This window comes from Pleuronectes platessa, chromosome 16, assembly GCF_947347685.1.
Source record: "Pleuronectes platessa chromosome 16, fPlePla1.1, whole genome shotgun sequence".
NCBI lineage: Eukaryota > Metazoa > Chordata > Actinopteri > Pleuronectiformes > Pleuronectidae > Pleuronectes > Pleuronectes platessa.
The window spans coordinates 10,623,713-10,642,187 of NC_070641.1; the positions used below are offsets into that span (position 1 = coordinate 10,623,713).

The window sequence follows — 18,475 nt, forward strand, 5'->3', positions numbered from 1 at the left end:
GGTTACAGAAGTGCAATACCTGGGACACTTCTAGGCACTTATCATAGTAGCCAAATGCCTAGAAATGTCCCGTCCAATCAGAAGGAGCAGGACACTTCTAGGCACTTATCATTGATGCAAAATGCCTAGAAATGTCCCAATTCATATGGGACATCACGCCCTTATATGGTCAGACTGAAGAACCTTTGAAGACTGAAGACCCGTTGTTTACATTGTCTTTATTAATTATATATTTTTCATTTGTTTTTTACATATTTGATGAGGGTGTATTTTTGTACAAACAGTTATATACCGTTCATGTTGATAGATAGATAGACTACAGTACAACGAAATCCCCGACCGTCCTCCTTTGACTTTTTTGTCAACTGGAACCTGGATACATCCTCATCGTGATAGTTGTGTTTTTGCTTCATCAAGAGCCTAGAAAGTAGAATGACAAATGTTATCTAACACAATGTTACTTAAAATGTGACTCAGATGATTTGGAAATGGAAGCAGAAAACAACAGAGCGGGAACCTTCTGAATAGCATTCGTGAGGAAGTGGTCTTCTTGCAGTTTGGCATGGGTCAAGGCTCTCTCGAAGCTGGCGACACAGGATTCAATATTTCCAAGTTTCACTGTGGAGAAATAACCATTAAAGATCAGAACAGTAGGTTGTTCAGTGACAAAAGCTTCCAAAATCAAAAAATATGACTGTTTATCACAGGAAGTATTAAATCCAGATTAAGAATTACTTTCTGATTGGGCCACTAACACATTGGCATTAATATGCCATTTGTCATCAGCGATCTCATCGGCCGCAGCAAGAGAACGGACACCGTAGTCTCTGGCTTCTTTGTGGAGACCAAGCTCCAGGTAACACCGACCAATCTCGTGAAACAACCAGGTCTTCTCTACACCATGGCGCAGCAGGGGGATCTTCTTTTCCCAGCTGAATAATGAAAACACAGGGAAGAAAATTAGGTGAATATAAATATCACTGACAAACAAATCTTCTATTTTCCCCTATCCTCAATGCAAAGCAATACTTGTAATAGCAATAAAGGTGTGACTGTATGTATATTTTTGCATGTCTTTTTTTATCATTTACTTACAACTCAATGGCTTTTGTGAAGTCTCCAATTTGGGCATAGATTCTGCCAATGTTGTCCAGTGCCCGGGACATTGCCTCCTGGTGGTTGCTGTGGAAGAGAATAAATAGCTGAGTGTTTTTTGTTCTTTCCCTTCTCTCCTCTTGTGTCTTGTGTTTCTTCTGATTGTTACCACTTCACAGCCAACTCCAAGTCTTTTTGATGATGTTCTAAGGCGTTGTCCATATCTCCAAGCTCGATCAAGGCGTTCCCAATGCAACTGTGCAGGCTGCCCAAAACCTCTTTCTTGTCGGGTACCACTTTCTCGGACCATCTCTGCACCTCCTCCATGACTTCTTTTGCCTTCTTGAGACTACCCTCCGCATTTCCAGAGGTCAACTCTGAGACAACAAACACACATTTAACATTTTTATGCCGAGGAAAAAGTCCAGACAGAAGCACGATTTACCTGCATCAATGTCATCCAGGCTCTTCAGCAGAAAGCGAGCCGGTTCACGGGGAGCTCCAGGACGCTGCTTGCTACATTTTGGTTTACTCTGCTTTTCCCGTTTCCCAGGTTTCTTCCGGTTAAAGTGGTCGGTGCAAGTGTCCAGATATTTCAGGTAGGTCCGAATGACGTCCTGCAGGTTCTCCCCACCCTTCGTCTTGCTCTTTACCAAGCCTGATTCGAACACACAGTGACAGCAGATTCAATAGTTTCAAATTTAAGATGTAGAGATAAAAAAATTATCATATTATTAAGCAGTATGAATCACACACCGTCATCTTTCAGCAGGTTTTCCAGATATTTCTTGTCACTGTAAAACTCTCCGAACAGCTGCCTGGTCACCTTCTCACTCACAAGAGTTTTCTGGGACTGGTCTTTATTCTCCTCAGTCAGGGGCTGAATAGAAGTGCTTGGCTGGGCCTTCTGTTGAGGTTGGTCATTCAGAAACATAATATTGTGCTTCAGAAAGGAGGATGTGTTGAACATCACATGTAGAAAACTCTGAAGGTCCAGTGTGTAAGATTTAGGTGAAAGGAATCTATTGGCAGAAACTGAATATAGAATAATCCTAGTTATATTTTCACTAGTGTGTTTCATCTGAATTGTATAAATTGGGACCTTTATATTTAAATACTTTAGATTAACATTTGGAGCGGGTCCACTCTACGGATGATATCTGAAGGCTAGCACAGATTCTCTCACGTTGGAAGTGTGAGGGTGAGTTGAGTGGTATTCAGCTGCAACATGCAACTTCACCACTAGATGTCACTAATTTCTACACACTGAACTGTATAGTCAGTCAAAACCCAGGAGTTGGAGAAGTGATCCTGGATGGGATACAGTATAATGGTGGCTGTATGCGTGCATGCTTCTTAAACAGTGGGTTAGTGGAGGTGAAAGCAACTGTAAAACACACCTCCTCATCTTTTTGAAGAAATGATGCGTCTTCATTCATTTTCAGTTTTACAGAGGTGTTGCCTGTGAGAAGGTATAGAAAAGACAGAAAGATTTAAATTTCAAGCATGAGTTGTGAAGATGATATTCAAAGGCTGCCATTACAACTTAACTCTTACTTACTGTTAATACAGGTAACTATATCGTCCTGTGCTTTTTGGATACCCAGTCTGAACTCCTGCATCTGTGGACGCAGCTTTTGTCCTCGGTGGTAAAACACCAGCGCAAATTCAAGTTCTCCCATGTGGTACAAAGCCTCTGCCTTCTGGTAGAGTCCCTAGAATATAGGATAAAATACAAATATACCAAAGTAAATACCAAGGCTCCTCTCATAACTTAAGATTTGTTTTCTAGACCTGCTGTTTACCTCACAAAATGTCTTGTCGTCGTTGAGTGAAGCTTCTGAATCTCTTAGAGCGTTTTCAAACTGCCCCATGTGCAGGTAACATCTGGACCGACAGACAAGGCCGTTCTTCTCATCAGGCCTCAGAGTCAGCGCCTGAACGAAGACACATCTTTTCAATGCAGCATATTATTGGAGAGCAGATCCATTTGAAAAGCAAGTCACTTTATCTCGGTGATCGACCACAAGGAACAACAGGAAATGACAGATACCTCGTGAAAAACGTATGTCTAAATTATGAGATAGTAAGTAATAATAGTCATCACTTTTCGATATTAAAAACTATTAGTTGAGATATTTTATGTCATTATTTTTTGTTAGTAATTCATTATTTTGAGTTGTAAGTCCTTATTTTTAGTTAATATGAAATTATTTAGAAGTGGTAAGTCATTATTTTGAGTTAGGAGGAAATTATTTAGATCTGGTAAGTTATTATTTTCTGATAATTCCATCAATCCAATTGTGATGACTTATGGGATTTTTCTTCAGTGGTGGAAATGGGATTCCATACAGACTTACCCACCTATTAAAATGTAAGTTAGCTTCCTTTCGGAATAATTCCCTACACTTTGTGTAGAGCTGGTTACAAACAATTTCTGTATAAACATTATCAGATCCACATTGTATTTGTTACTTAGATGGAGGTTTGTGAATGACAGTGCATTTGCTTTTGAACTGTATTGGTTTTTTCTTTTTTGGTAAAAAAAACTAAAATGATTCAGTAAAATACAAAAGTTAAAAATATTCAATTGAAAAGAGCTGTGCAGTTATCACCACAACATGGTGGATTTCATTAGGTAAACAGTGACTCACCGTTGTGAAGCTCTCTGCAGCCTTTTCCCAGTCTCCTCTGCGGCACAGCACATTCCCTAAATCCATTAAATCACAAAACACCCCCCTGGATTTTGGGGCTTTGGCGTCTCCCTCCGTCTCTGACATGTTCAGTCACTTCAATCTTAAAAGTGTCAGAGCAGCACTAACACACAGTTCAACTTTAGGAGGTATGTAAAGACTTCCAACTTCTCCGGTATCCTAGCAACCACCAACAAACCAGAAGCAGGGGAGACAGCGTCCTCTGCTGCCCGATTAATGCATCACTCTCTACAAGATCCATTAATTATTGTATGAAATCAATGAAAAGGTCCCATTTTTCAATGTTTAAGATAGTGAAAAAATACCTTGGATCAGTTCCAACATGTAACAGGCTCTTCCCTGACCCATTCCGCATCCTCCCACCAAGTGTAATGGTAATGTGTCCAGTATGTGTCACGTAATCCTGCTAATCTACACACAGATAATGGCAGATGAAAACATAACCTCGGAGGTAATGATATGTATTGATACTACTCAACCTAAACAAAAGGACACAGTTGTTTTGGGTAAATCCAGAGGCCAACTTTATTGAAATGGCTGTAGCTTTTTAAGGGTAAAGAGAGGATGGTTTCACCATAAGGGCAAAAACAATGAGAGCAAAGAGGAGGCTTTTCTTTTTCTTCAGTAAGTGCACTAAAAGAACAACACACTCATCAGGAAGCAACTGAACATCCCTAGCTTTCATCATCATACCGTGCCCGACTTTCTGCATATCACGCCATTATTCTATTACTATACCTAAGGTGCTGCTTTGAGTAATATTAATATATAGGAATATAAAAATGGATGAACAGCTTGGGTTGCTGTCAAGGAACACAAAGAGCGTAATGTTTTCTGTGCATTTCATGCAGACCATCTTCCTGAATTTGCGACGAAGTGATGCTCGCGATAGGTGCAAACTTTTACGTAACAGAAATAGGGGCCTCATCTTTTACCGACGTTTCGATCAGACAGCAAATTTACAATAAATATACATAGCAAAATTTAAAAAAGGAAAAAAAATAATCAAATATCATCACAAATCAACACTTTACATTCCAGTAAAATGTACAATGCAGCAATCTGTGAATGGCAACATCAAACACAAAACCTTTGACAACCAGAGGGAGGGACTTTGCCGGCAACAAAGCCGGCGCAGCTGTCTCCACTGCCATCTTTCTTAAGTGTGCTTCGGCTGTACTCTGCGTGTGGGTCTAGGATCCAGCTGCTGTGTATCATTACAAAATGCTCAAGTGATGCTTTTGGCTTATGAAACCAAGCATTTTTTAGTATGGACTCGTGTCAGCCGACCGTCTGACTGACATTCTTCAAAAGTGGGAAGGTGCTGCTTGCCCGGCAAATAAATTTCATGCAGAGCAAAGCCCCTCAGCATTTAGTTCGGATGAGCTGGATAGCTTGTTGAATCTCAGGAGTTTCCCCAGGATGTCACATCCTGCATGGATCCCTAAAAGCACTGATGCAACAACTGCACAATCCAAAACATTGTGAAATAATTTGCACCGGTGTTCTTAGCCATTACTGACTTTCAAGTTGGTTTCATTCTGCAAGGAAGAAAACCAAATCCAAAACCAGTAACACTATCCACTCAGTCTGAGCCATCATGGCCTCCTTGCTATACGGGCATTAAATCATTCGCTGCATGTGGTCATTGGATTGCATTCTTTCCGTAAGTGGCATAGAAAAGAATCTGCCTTGCAATCAGTCAGTCATTAAATACGGATGGTGGGTCTGGGGGTTGACATTGTCGAAAAGTCATGTTGTAGTCTTTGTTCGGGTGGACGAATTCTCCAATTAACCAAACTGGAAGAAGAAATTTCCTGGTCCAGACGCTGAAAAGAGAAATATATATTTCAATAACTGAAAAAAATTCACTGTATCCGTAAAAATGTATACTTCTCACAGGATTTTCTATACACATAGAAAGATAAATACCTTCAAAACTAAAACCGCCTGGACCTCCAAAAAAAGCCTTGAAAATGTTGTTGGCATCAAAATCTGAGAGAGAAAAAATACACGTAAGAATCCTCATCAACACGGAACCTTTCCATGTTCGATTTTCCAATTATAAAGCAAACATTTGCTTTAAAATAAGAAGGTGGATTACTGGCTCAAGTTCGACTTGTATGTCAATGTGTTCACCCTTGAGACCTCCCGCCCCAAGGCTTTCCCTGGTTCTGACCTCCCATGTTCCCGCCGTCGTCCTCCAGATCCTGACCGCTGTCGTAGCGAGATTTCTTCTTCGGGTCTGAAAGCACGCTGAAAGCCTCGCCCACCTCCTTGAATTTCTTTTCCTCTTCTTTCTGCACCTCAGGACTTGCGCTGCTGTGGCGGTCTAGGTAAAATGAAAAGGTAAAGAAAACATGAAGGACACATTGGATGTTTTTTTTCCTGTATAAAAATCACAGTGGTTAAGGGGACAACGCACCTGGGTGATGTAAAAGGGCCCGTTTGCGGTAAGCTTTCTTGATCTCTTCTTCCGTGGCGTTCTTATCCACCGCGAGCACTTTGTAGTAATCTTTTCGCTTGCTTTTCTTCAACTCCAGCTGCGCGTTTTTCAGGAGGTGCTTGTGTTCTGTGGAATAAGGAAAAGAAGAAAGAACAGGTCGATAAACAAAGGTAAGAGGCTTAGGGTTTAAATATTATTTAAAGGCAGAAGGAAGCAAAGGAATCCTGGGAATAAGGTTTAAGCTCCATGAGTTAAGAACAAGAAAATACAGCATCTATGGTGAATGCATGAGTCTGAATTCTTACCTTTTGTTTTTTCTGTCTGGTAAACTTTCTCATAGTCTCGCACTGCCTCTTCATACTGCTCTGTGTCCATGTAGCTGTAACAAAGTCGGTTATTGAATCGATACAAAACATCTTCTGTTGCTGCAGGTGTGTAAAACAAATCAAATATAACTCCTGATTTCTGTTAACTACACATTTCTTCGACATACCACTGTGCTCTCCTTAAATAGGCCTTGATGTAGGTCTCATCCAGTTTAATGGCCTTGGTGCAGTCTTCGATGGCCTGATCTAGTTTCTTCAGCTTTCAAAGAAAAAAAAAGAAAAAAATTCATGCAAAGCAGAGTCAAAGATACAAAACCAAAACCCAGTTCTCTTGATATTAAATTAGAAAGTACAACATGGCAGAGATATAAAAAAACTTTATTTTAAAGTCTATACTGTTATTAAAGTCTGTGTCTCTGCTAACCTTTGAATTTGACTGACTGAAAGAGTGTGTGTGTGTGTGTGTGTGTGTGTAGCTCTATTACATGTCATTACATCACTGCAAGTCTTTGACAAACCCAGTATTTATCCATGGAGGTTTAGCTTGTTCATGAGTGAGTGGTTATCTACTTTACCAAATAAACACATCTCACTCTGTCCTTATTGGCCACTTGTTTTGTCTTGTTAAAGCTGTTCATGGGATCCCACTGATCCAACCAGCGGTATCTCTTCTCCTGTGCGTGTTCCTCACCTTAGATCCAACAGTGGCCCTATTACAGTACAACTTGGCATTAGTCTTGATGTTGTTGGGGTCTATCGTTAGTGCCGCAGAGTACAGCTCATAGGCCGCCTCAAAGCTCCCCTCCTTGAACGCCTTGTTCCCTTCCTCCTTCTTGGCTTTTAGTGCTTTGGCATCCTGGGTAAACAACACATAAGAAAGTAGAAGTCAATCAGACTTAAAATGGAACAAAGAAAACCACACTGTCACTTCTTCTTAAGCTGTTTTGGGGCTATATTTATGAGAAGTGGTTTAAATGGTTAATAGAACTCTGGTGTACTGAATTACTCACTCTGCACGCGAGCCGGGCCTTATCGTGGTCAGGAGCCATACGCAGAGCCTGTACGAAGAACTGGACGGCCTTCTCAATGCAGTCTTCATAGTAGAGACAAAGACCACGGACGTAAAGGGCATCCGCATTAGTGGAGTCCATTCGCAGGATGTCACTAAACGTAAACAAATAATCAATATTAATGTTTTTTTTTTTATTATATTTAACTTTCATCACAGAGACCAAAACAAAACATCAACACTCTTACAAAACACAAAATACAAACAAAAGCATAAAAGTAAATAATCACAGAAGATAAAAAAGAAAAAGAAAAAGACAGATTGTAGTCTACAGCGTTACAGCAAATACAAATCCATCATTCAGTGAAAATAAAGCATATGGCACGGAATAGCCAGAATGGGTATCACGTAAAAGTTAAGGTGCCCATTAATTGGGCCCAAGGTGCTCTCAACTTTCTCGTGAAAACCTTGCATGTGAATATGAATGTTTAAAAACATATTTGAGAGACTTCTCACAAAGAATATAGCCTTTTATGTTATAATATTTAATATAGATCTAATCAAAACATGATTTACTGTGGAATGTCTTCATCCAAGCAGTGATGAGGCCGTGTTAAAGGATGCAGCAGTGTAGAAACTAAAACGTGAATGTGGTAACATACACGCCCTTAATTGAAGAGGGCACAGGCCGCATTAGCTCTATTCTGTTAGAATGGCTTCCCCACAGTTCCTGGAGGTGATCCCCAGAGAATCGTAACATGCTCTCAGACATGCACTGCAGTTCAGATATTATCTTAAAGAGAACGCAAATCTCTGATTCAATTTCTGTCTTATTTTCGGAAACTTTTCCAGTTAGGCCCTCGTAAAGCATCTGGAAAATGTCAGCGGGAGCCCATGTAAGACTACAGTAGGACAGAAAATACAGTAAAGAAAATTCCCAGCGAGGGCTTGTGTGTTTCTAACACAAGACGGGCGCGAAACTGGAACGATACAAATATCTCAGGATGAGGAAAAGGTATAATACACATAGAAGACGCAGACCAAGATGTCAATTTGAAAAGATTCGATTCGAGAGCTTTTGGTGATAAGGACCAACACCTGTGTCGAAATGCTGTAAACAAAAACACTAACCACAGTTGAATTTATACGTCATGTCCTGCCTCCTGCATGCTCTACCCGGACGCTACCCCTTCGTCTCAATGTTCTGGAAAAGTTCCTGTCCTTTGGAACACGTCTGACCCGGAAAATCTCCTGCTGCATTCTTCGTATGTGAACGGCAAACTCCGGAAAATGTCCAGACACAATTTTCTGATATTTTCCGGAGTTCAGCTTCGGAGAATATTGTCAAAGCAAATTAAGGCAGTACGTATGGCATGGTCAGTCTTATTTTACTTTCACTCTGTGACAAATTCCAATAATAATGAATAAATAAGTGATTTGCCAAGTGTCCAAGAGGAACTCTTACCTGGCTACAGACTGAGCCTCTGGGTAGCGGCCGAGCAGGGCTAAGCACTCTGCCTTCAGTATCTTGAACCTGTGACAGGCTGAGGCAGACTCCAAGGCACGGTCCATGCAAAAGACAACCTGAAAACAATCAAGGCATATTTGCAGGCCGTGTTGCTTGATGGAAAAGTTACTACTGACATTACAATGAGAAAATTAAGTAACTCCGTAAGCACTGAGCAGCTCACCATTCTGAAGTCCCGCTTGTCAAATCCAATCTCTGCCATTCTCTCATATTCAAGGATGGATTCTGCAATCTTCACCTGCCAAAGGAATTTGTGGTATTCAGTGACAATGAAAAATACCTCAGTTGACTTCAATGCTCTAGATAATCTTCAGGTCAATGTAATTAGCAGTAGTTGTATGAATAACCTCAAACTTGCATTGAGGGTAACTGGCTGATGTCCTATTAAAACGCTCAGTTTTGCACTGTATTTACACTGGCTTGGCGAAAGCTTATTTGTTAATGGGTATGCAAGTCTAAAGTTGTCAAATCATGCTCTCTATCAAAAAGGCAGACTCACCTCCTGCTGGCACTGGCCGTTATCGGGCTCCAGCTCCAGAACCCTCTGGAAACAGCGGCTGGCAGCCATGGCATTGCCAAGAGACAGGTGGCACTTGCCCTCTCGCAGATGGCCCTGTGGGCAAAGGACTTAAAGTTCACAAACTAAACAACGTTCCTTAATTCCCACCCTTCTTAAAACTAGCTTGACATAAATTACTGAAACTAAACCATTGCTCGATAGAAATTAAGTTTGATTGACTGACGCTTAATAAATTGATGTGCTATAGCTTATGATTTGAAGAGCCACATATTGCTATTATAAACACAACTCCTATTAGTTATGAAACCTTAATCTATACTTGAGAAATATTTGACAGTTGACCTCATTTGCATTGATATCAAGTTAAATCACAGGGACAGAAAGAGAGGAGAAAAAGGCGACGTGGGGGGGGCAAAGAAACTAATAAACAAATCCACAATTAACCTGAATAAAAGCCATTTAAAAACGTTGGATTAAAACAATTAGAGGAATCAAGATGATCAAAATGTTAAGCAAAATCCTCCGCAACCGAACTTGTGGGACATGAAGTAAAAGTCAGTCTGATATTTGCAGTTATACTGATAGATAGTCTGGTAATTTTCCAGTCAGAGCTTTGTAAATAAAGAAATACCAGTGAGAATCACAGCTCCATGTAAGAGCAATGATGAGTCCCATTAGCATCACCAGTGATCAATCTTAAGGCGGAGTAATAAACGGACTCTGATGCATGCCTATGAATCATAGACCATGACTGACATTAAACTGCCTCAACAACCCTTTTCTCACAGAACATGGGAGAGCTGATCTTTTGCCTCAGTCGGCTCACAAGATTGTCAAATTGAACAAGAGCATACCACAGCTCTGCAACGTTGTAAACAACTACATTCTAATTTGTTTAAAACATGTCCAAGTTATAAGTTCCCATGAAGATGCTGTTGTAAAGCTATCGCTAGCTGAATATACTTAAGCCAAAGCAAGAGTAGATTTCCAATTTAGTAAGATTTAGCATCTTCTTCTCCACCAAGTACCTTCATGAAGGAGTTATCTAGTCGCACTGCTTGCTGGGAGTCCTCTAAAGCCTCTCTATACCGGCACAACATCATTAATGTGGCAGCCCGGTTTCCGTAGTAACTCGCATTCTTTGGACACATGTCTGGATGAAACACAAGGGAAGGCAGTTTCACTTATAAAGCACATTTCATACACAGAGGAAGATTCAAGGTGCTGCACAGGGACATTAAAAACAACACAGAGACAAAACGAAAATGAATCAATTTGAAATCATAAAGCTGAGTTTAAAGCAGTTTTCAAGCAGTATAATAAAAAACAATAAAAGAAGTTAAAAGATATGAAAGAAAAGAGAGTATGAATCCAGAAAAAGTTTTTCACAGTGAGCATCAGAGATAATTCAAACTGTTGCTGCCTCTGCAGTAAAAGAGGTCAACATTATATCCAAAAAAAAGGACGATTACTCAGTATTATTTAGGGGATAATTACCTATTGCCTTGGTGTAATAATTGTAGGCTTCAGCATAATCCTTTTTGATGTAGAAGGCATTGCCTTGCTCCTTGAAGCCCTCGGCTTCCCTGTGTCAAAGTGGGCAGAGGACAGAAAGGGGGACATTGAAAACAGACCACAAGCACTTTGGGAGTTTGCTTCACACTTCATTCTTTACATTGCGACACCATCGAGCATGACACTCACTTTCACGATCAGCTGTTAAACGGGAGCAAGCACAGGATATTGTGAATGACTACGCGGGCCCGAGTTGGCTAAACATAGAAAGAGCCAAAGCAGCAGGGCACAAGTGTCAGCACCGATCAAACCCGCAGGTATTCAGCGAGGCAGCGCGCAGGGCCAGGAACATATGACACCGCGCCGAGGGACCGTTACTTTTTTTGGAAGCCCTTCACATCACGATCACACAGTGAGGGAACGCTGTCATTAACTCGTCAGCCGGCCATTGACATTCGGCGAATAACACAGTACCGTGAAAGCAGAACACACATTCAGAAAAACTCTTACAAATGACGGGTAACAGCAGATTTGTTGTTATGTTACAGCCCAGAAACCCAGCGCAGCAGCGCCCCGGCCAGTGTGAACGTTACCCAGGGCCACATTTAGCTGAGCGGCGGCGCGGTAGTTAACGACAGGGAAAACGGACATGACGGGGACGTGTCACTGCGCAACTCGACCGCACGCCGGTTGCAGACGTGTCCCCGCCGCTGACAACACGGTCCCGGCGGCTCGCACCTCTCTAGTTCCTCGTCGCTGAGCAGGTCCATGTCGGGGTCCATGTTCACAGCATCACAGGTCTCCGTCGCCATTTTGCCGTGGACGGAGAGGGGGCGGCGCCACATTACTGCAGTCGCTTACGTAAACTGTAAACAGGAAGTCGTGCGCGAGGTAAGAGCCAGCTAGCTTAGCTCGTAGAGAAGAATTAGCATCATAAACTGCTGCGAATATCGCCACATCTCGCGAATAACAATGTGTGTATTCGATTATACGAGTCAGTGTGAAACTGCGTGGTCGAGTCAGCGAGGTTCACACCAGGACCATGTGTGTGTTATGTCGTGCGTCTCCCTGAAAGCTAATGCTAAGCTATTTGTTAGTGTCGTATTCTTTAAATTATCACGACTTGCGCATTCCTCGTTAGCTGACGTTTCACTCACCATTATCATGCTTACTGTATATGTCGGCTAGCAAGCTATGTATTGCTTTAATGATCATTGAATGCGTCTAACATAATGCACAATAGCATCGTAGCTTCTTTAATACAATGCTATTTAATGTCTTAATCAAAGTTTTCCATCTCTTCAGATTTCCTGACCTGAGAAAGAGTTATGGGTAAAAGCTGCAAGGTGGTGGTTTGTGGACAGGGTGCAGTGGGGAAAACGGCTGTTTTGGAGCAGCTGCTGTATGCCAACCATGTTGCAGGTAGACTATTTTAACATTACTGTGTTATATGCTGTCCCCTCGTCTGCAATGCTAAGAGATCAGTAGTTTCTACATGGCATGCAGTCTGCTGAGCAAGCATAACCGTGTTGTGTGTCTAACTATTACAAATTGTCAAGAGCTGGCTTGTAATTAATTGCATTAGATATTTAGATCTAGAGTGATAGCCATGAACTCTTCCTGATAGAATGGAATGTCCCATTAGCTGTTCAATAATTGCAATCCCAGTAATTTTTCGCAGAAGCAATTGAGCAAACTGTTCATAATCAAACTGCTAACGAATGTGGAAACCAGAGAGCTGTAAACACCTGAAAATTTTTTATCATGCGGTTTGGTTTTTATTCAACTGATTCATCATTGAGCTTCAGAAACACAACAAATAGACAACAGCCAGTCAAAATGCTTTATTCCTTGGGCCTTGCACAGTACGTCACATCACATGACCACCTCCTTCATTTATTCATTGTCAGGTTCCGAGCCCATGGAGACTCTGGAGGACATCTACATCGGTTCTGTAGAGACGGACCGTGGTACACGAGAGCAGGTGCGCTTCTACGACACCCGCGGACTGCGGGAGGGGATGGAGTTCCCTCGACATTACTACAGTTTCGCAGATGGTTTCGTACTTGTGTACAGCATCGACAGTAAAGAGTCATTTAAGCGAATGGAGGCGCTAAAAAAGGACATAGACCGTCAAAGAGACAAGAAAGAGGTGAGGACCGAACAAATGTTTATGCTCTTTAAGCTCTGTCTGGGTTTTAGCTTCCTAAAATTCCTGGATGAATTTAGAAAAGACCAATTCAGAGAGCCTAAAGCAATTTGGTAGGTTGTTTGTCCTTGTATTTACAATTTACTTCACCAAATTGTGTTAATCCAACAGCAGTAATCGGCTCGTCAGCCACTGCTGTTATCTTGCTTTGAGTTTGGGAGACAATAGTGTATGGTCCAAGAGGGACACTTAGATTTAATAAATTTGTGACTATTATGTTAGAAAATGATTGATATACTGTGGAATGATATCTAGAAATGATGAACTTGAAAGAAGTTTCCTACCATGGCTACAAATAGAAATACAGCAGATGGAGGGAGGTGCTTTGATGTTGGCAGTGCCACACATCACAATTAACCTGATTATACTGATCCACAGGTGACCATTGTTGTGCTGGGTAACAAGCTGGACAAGCAGGAGGAAAGAAGAGTCGACTCCAACATGGCCCAGAACTGGGCAAAGAATGAGAAGGTCCGTCTGTGGGAGGTGTCGGTGGTGGACAGACGCACGCTGATAGAGCCCTTCGTCTACCTGGCCAGCAAAATGACCCAGCCACAGAGCAAGTCCACCTTCCCTCTCAGCCGCAACAAGAACAAGGGAAGTGGTTCTACAGATAGTTAAATGACCAAACACTGTTTTCATGTTTCAGAGGGAGGAATATCAATGATCTTTATTTATAGAGCACTTTCAAAATTCAGATTGTAAACTCCTTCTCAAGGCAACAGTTTAAAGAAATGTTTAATTCAAATAGAAGCAGGAAAGGTCAATGATAAAAGTATGGACTTAAAAGAAACACCTGAGTTAACCGACCAGATTTTTTCTGACAGATCATTCCAGAGCCCCTGGGCCATGACTGCAAAGGTTCTGTCACCTTTAGTTTAGTTCACTAAAATCTTAGGATCAATTCTAAATTATACAGGGAGCCTGTGCAAAGAGGCGTAAAGAGGAGTGATGTGATCACGTCTCTTGGTTTCCGTTAGAGGCCTGGCAGCTGAGTTTTGTAAAAGGGAGAAAAGATGTTTTAAACAGAGCCATGTTTTACTAAATCATCAGCTTTGCTATCATGAAGGACAGAGGTTGAAGAAGTTTGAGATGTGGAGAAGTTTGAGATGTGGAGAAGTTAGAAGACGAAAGGCAGAATGAATGTATGGATATTTATGTACAGTGAACTCTGTAGGTATTACTATAGGATCCATTTTAGATTTTTGGGTGAAATTCTAATTTAATCATGAATGAGTGAAAATGGTGATCTCTTTATTTTATTGTGCCATATCAGCAAACAAAATATCAATGAATATAAGGTGTTTTTATTTGTCACTTGTATTTTATCGTGCTGGAGTATGATCACGCTGTTCATCCACAGTCTTGTTACCACTATAGCTGTTAAAATAATGTGCTTCTTGAAGTACTTTTAATCAGCATTAGGTCTGAGATGTCACTCTAAACAGTCCAGATACGTTGTGCTCACTGTAGAGATAAATCAGGACCTGGCCCATATGTACACTGGCTATTATTTTATGTACATGTACACACAGACTGAATCTTAACCCTCATCACTTTTTAAATTACTTTATTATTCCGATGTATCTCACGTGTTATAACAAGTGAAAAGATTTATTGAGACATTATTGATTATGAACAGTGTGCTGTTTCTTTTGCTCTGGAGTTTTGTTACACTATACACAGTATACACTGTATATGTATGCAGAGATTCAGTGTTGGATGATGTAATGATTGACATTCCTTACCACATATGGCCTTGTGTACAGGCGTAAGAAGTTTGAATATAAGTTAAAAGATGTTCAGATGAAGGGCAGCTTCTGCAGGCTCAGGGGCAACTTTTCCTTCTTGACCACACATTTAAAACATGGGCCACAAATCTATAGTATAGTTTGTATCGTAAAATGTCATGTTACACTGTGACTCATCAGTTACAGTCAGTGCTGAAGTTATAGCTGGTGTGTTTGTACTGAGCAACTAAATAAAAATTAGAACACATTTACTGACCTGTTCATTCAGGATGCAACATGAGGTCAAATATGTGCAGCTTTTATTATTAGTTTGATTGAAAAGGGCAAATCTGCTGTTGCTGTCTTTAGTATTCAAGTACAAGACACTGTCAACCCAATGTGTCGTTTTTTGTAAACATCGAACATTCAAGTTGAGTGGTCACCTTGATATTCGTTTGTATGCAAGCAAATTAAAAGATTTTTTTCCTTGGCCCAATCACAACAGTTTTGTGTGTTTTATGTCACTTGTAGTTTGTTTCATGGCCAGTAGATATCTCTGATCTTCCAGTGAAACTTGTAAAAGATTTTTCTGAAAGTTTCATTTCAAAACAAATGTGCATCAAATTCAGTTACGTTGGGTTCACTGCATTAGATCATAACTAATCCCTGGTAAAGAAGTGTAGTCATTTGATGATACAGTTGCATATAAAATCAGTAATAAATATGTCTGTTGTCACAGCACTGGATACAGTTTTGGTATAGCCAGAGTATTAGTAGTATTTGAAAAACTGCTGCCATAAGAAGCTGTACATCAACCAGACTAACAAGTACATATTTACTGCAAGTCTTTGTAGTAATAACACAAATAATGAGCTAAATATATTGATTAACAGAAGAAGGATATTGTAGTTGAGATTCAAACTGTTCCTATTTCAAATCATGAGCTTCCACTCCCCTCCAGTGGTCACAGAGAGTAACAACGGTTGATGACATTCACCACTTGATCCATTGGAGATTAAATTCACTTGGTACAAGCTGACTCAAAAACAACTTAACAGATTTCTACAAGAATTTGTGGAAGGAGGCTGTATTGTTCATGGAGAAACCCATAAAATTTGGGTAAAGATCCGGATAAGGGGCTAGAATCTAGAAATCTATCTTTTTACGTTCTTTAAATTGCATTTTGCAAAATTTTCCATGTTTTCCTAGTAATTCATAGACGTTGAGGGTAAAAAATCTGCCATGTTAAGGGGACTGATGTCTATGAGAGTGTGTAATTTGCTGCAGCCTGATTGAATTTCAGGGTACAGTCGGGACTTGATGTGTTCTACTGTTCCATTTTGGCTCAAATCTATTCCCTAATCCCCTTTAAAAAACATTAACTACTAAATTTGAATTGATTCGCACTAGTTTTAAACAAATAGAACAAAAATGTGGAAGCAGAATAAATCGTCAATTGTCATGTAATGAACTTCCTTCAGTGTATGTGATGATCTTTTACGCAATCAAAATGCTAATTATGAAATGTTCGTGACAAATACGTTCAGGAGAATTGATCACCCACTGTGCCACTGATTCTGCGATTAATGGTAAGTCTGGGATGTGCTTTGTGATGACTACTAATTCCTACTCACTCTCAACCCCTAAAATGACACCAAATACACACACAAATTCAACCGTTAGGTATCCATGGTAATCTTGGTACTACTTCTCTACAAAGTGTGCCGTGTATGATTTCTGCAAATCCAGAAAATTTGTTTAAAATTCAAGTTCCAGGAAAAATCACTAAGCTCGGCATTTTATTTCTGTTGAAAAGTCACACGAAGAAATGGTTGTGCAGGAGTCGGTGAGAGATGTTACAGCGGAGGAACTGATATGATGGTTCCACATGGACGTGCCGACTGGAGAGGTTAATGCAAGATAATGAGAAAACCTCAAGTGGAACGTTTATGAAATGATATTATTTGCTCACCTTAGTTTTCCCAGAGGGCGCCATCATGTACAATCTCATTTCAATCATGTTCTTTTTAATGACTAGAATTGACCCAATGTACTGATGTTACATTTTCGACTAAGGCATTACACAGTGGTGTTCATTTTATGTCCCCATCATGAAACGGTGACAAAGAGACTCCTGTTAGTCGTCAATACTTTCCCATGTCGGAGCCGTTCTGTGTAATAGGCCCGTGTCTGTATTGACCTACAGAAAAAAAAGAAGGGGTTTCACAATACAAAATGTGAAACACCAGTGCACGGTCGATTTGTCACTTCCCTGTGTGATTTATGAATCTTAGTTCAGTTAAACCACACTGACCACAAAAGAAAACTCCACTTGTCACAGTCACAGGGAAACAAGGCAATATCCTTGTGCTGCAACCAGTAATACTATTTTACTGTTGCATGACAGTGGGTCTCATGAGCGCAGCTGAGCGTTCAGCTCCCCCAGAGGACCCATAAAACAGATAACGTTTTATTCCCCCTTGTTTTTTCTCTTCTTCTTTTTTTTCATCGTGAAGAGAAAATAGACTTCGACCCTAGAAGCTGCTGCTCTGACCCTCTCTTCACAGTTCCCATCGTGAAGCGGCAGAATATCAAAAACAATTCCACACGGCTGTGAGCACAGTGTTAATGGCAGCTTCACCTTCATGCTCGGCGCTATCAGGCCTTCTTTCCTCCCGCGGGATGGAAATATCAGCTGCCCTCAAGCCGTCAGTTATGTCAAATGTTATTTGTTATGCTGGTTGCCCATGAGCATCTGAGACAGATCATTTGCACTGGGTGATTTCATCTGGGATAAGTCATGCTTAAGGGACCCTGAACCATGCAAAACCAGGACCCTATAGTTAATGCTTATGGTTTGTTGCCATGTAGTCGTGTGTGGATTCAGGGGTTATGATGAATGAGTTTGACATCTTTGACATTAGCCAGCGGGACATGTTGACACGTTGTCTCCCACCAGTCAACAGGAAGACAATTAAAGACAGTGGAAGTCTTTCCCTGATACAACCCTCTGTCTCCTAACTGAAATTGTTTTTGCCTTGAAGTCTCTTTGCAGCATCAGTGCAGCCATAATTATGTCTCTTTATTTTAAAATAAGCCTAGTCACCCAGCCTTGTCCTTATGATGAACATAATGTAATTTTTAATAAGTAGCTGTTAACAAGTTTTTGCTTGATAACTCTGCCTTAATACAAAAGATAAATACCTGTGGTGGGTAACAAAAAGAATGGATAAAAATGTTATAAAATCCCATTTTATAACGAATATAAATACACAGACTACACATTTTTTTTGCATTTACAATGAATTCTTATAATAAATAAACACAAAACATATTATATATATTATTTATACTGTGTATGATTAATGATTTTTTTAATTTAA

At 40.5% G+C, this 18,475-nt stretch overlaps 3 protein-coding genes across 6 annotated transcripts; 1 reads left to right on the top strand and 2 right to left on the bottom strand.

Moving 5' to 3' along the window:
* Positions 1-259: 259 nt before the first annotated feature.
* Positions 260-3,894, bottom strand: odad4 (outer dynein arm docking complex subunit 4). 2 transcript variants are annotated; one of them, XM_053443059.1, is made up of 11 exons: positions 3,750-3,894; positions 2,901-3,032; positions 2,657-2,810; positions 2,496-2,557; positions 1,852-2,002; positions 1,541-1,753; positions 1,265-1,472; positions 1,096-1,182; positions 736-932; positions 518-618; positions 260-420 (listed from the first exon to the last, which is right to left on the bottom strand). In XM_053443059.1, the coding sequence occupies exons 1-11, from the start codon at positions 3,873-3,875 to the stop codon at positions 385-387; spliced, it is 1,467 nt and encodes a 488-aa protein (XP_053299034.1). In that variant the 5' UTR covers positions 3,876-3,894; the 3' UTR covers positions 260-384. The 2 variants fall into 2 exon arrangements, with proteins under 2 accessions (XP_053299034.1, XP_053299032.1); XM_053443057.1 differs by lacking the exon at positions 260-420 and having other exon boundaries at positions 458-618.
* A 418-nt stretch (positions 3,895-4,312) lies between these two features.
* dnajc7 (DnaJ (Hsp40) homolog, subfamily C, member 7) lies at positions 4,313-11,999 on the bottom strand. Of its 2 annotated transcripts, none has more exons than XR_008341995.1 (14): positions 11,892-11,999; positions 11,136-11,224; positions 10,667-10,791; positions 9,618-9,731; positions 9,282-9,356; positions 9,056-9,174; positions 7,592-7,745; positions 7,273-7,437; positions 6,749-6,840; positions 6,561-6,634; positions 6,235-6,381; positions 5,914-6,141; positions 5,742-5,804; positions 4,313-5,638 (listed from the first exon to the last, which is right to left on the bottom strand). XR_008341995.1 is itself a non-coding variant. In XM_053442840.1 (14 exons), exons 1-14 carry the CDS (start codon positions 11,996-11,998, stop codon positions 5,601-5,603), a joined length of 1,515 nt encoding a protein of 504 aa, XP_053298815.1. In that variant the 5' UTR covers position 11,999; the 3' UTR covers positions 4,313-5,600. The 2 variants fall into 2 exon arrangements, 1 of the variants encoding a protein (XP_053298815.1); XM_053442840.1 differs by having other exon boundaries at positions 5,989-6,141.
* Positions 11,995-15,594, top strand: nkiras2 (NFKB inhibitor interacting Ras-like 2). Of its 2 annotated transcripts, none has more exons than XM_053442841.1 (4): positions 11,995-12,044; positions 12,459-12,575; positions 13,064-13,305; positions 13,741-15,594. In XM_053442841.1, the coding sequence occupies exons 2-4, from the start codon at positions 12,482-12,484 to the stop codon at positions 13,981-13,983; spliced, it is 579 nt and encodes a 192-aa protein (XP_053298816.1). In that variant the 5' UTR covers positions 11,995-12,044; positions 12,459-12,481; the 3' UTR covers positions 13,984-15,594. The 2 variants fall into 2 exon arrangements, with proteins under 2 accessions (XP_053298816.1, XP_053298817.1); XM_053442842.1 differs by having other exon boundaries at positions 12,040-12,127.
* The last annotated feature ends 2,881 nt before the right edge of the window (positions 15,595-18,475 follow it).

Bases quoted from the DNA above. Each gene is read 5' to 3' on its own strand.
- odad4 (XM_053443057.1), bottom strand. From the start codon at position 3,875: ATGTCAGAGACGGAGGGAGACGCCAAAGCCCCAAAATCCAGGGGGGTG. The intron at 2,003-2,495 runs GTGTGTTTTACA...CAACCTCAACAG, and splicing joins TTCTTCAAAAAGATGAGGAG to AAGGCCCAGCCAAGCACTTC. The intron at 933-1,095 runs GTAAGTAAATGA...TTCATTATTCAG, and splicing joins TTCACAAAAGCCATTGAGTT to CTGGGAAAAGAAGATCCCCC.
- dnajc7 (XM_053442840.1), bottom strand. From the start codon at position 11,998: ATGTGGCGCCGCCCCCTCTCCGTCCACGGCAAAATGGCGACGGAGACC. The intron at 9,357-9,617 runs GTGAGTCTGCCT...TTCCTTTGGCAG, and splicing joins ACGGCCAGTGCCAGCAGGAG to GTGAAGATTGCAGAATCCAT. The intron at 6,142-6,234 runs GTGCGTTGTCCC...CATTTTACCTAG, and splicing joins GGCCCTTTTACATCACCCAG to ACCGCCACAGCAGCGCAAGT.
- nkiras2 (XM_053442841.1), top strand. From the start codon at position 12,482: ATGGGTAAAAGCTGCAAGGTGGTGGTTTGTGGACAGGGTGCAGTGGGG. The intron at 12,576-13,063 runs GTAGACTATTTT...ATTCATTGTCAG, and splicing joins GTATGCCAACCATGTTGCAG to GTTCCGAGCCCATGGAGACT. The intron at 13,306-13,740 runs GTGAGGACCGAA...ACTGATCCACAG, and splicing joins GTCAAAGAGACAAGAAAGAG to GTGACCATTGTTGTGCTGGG.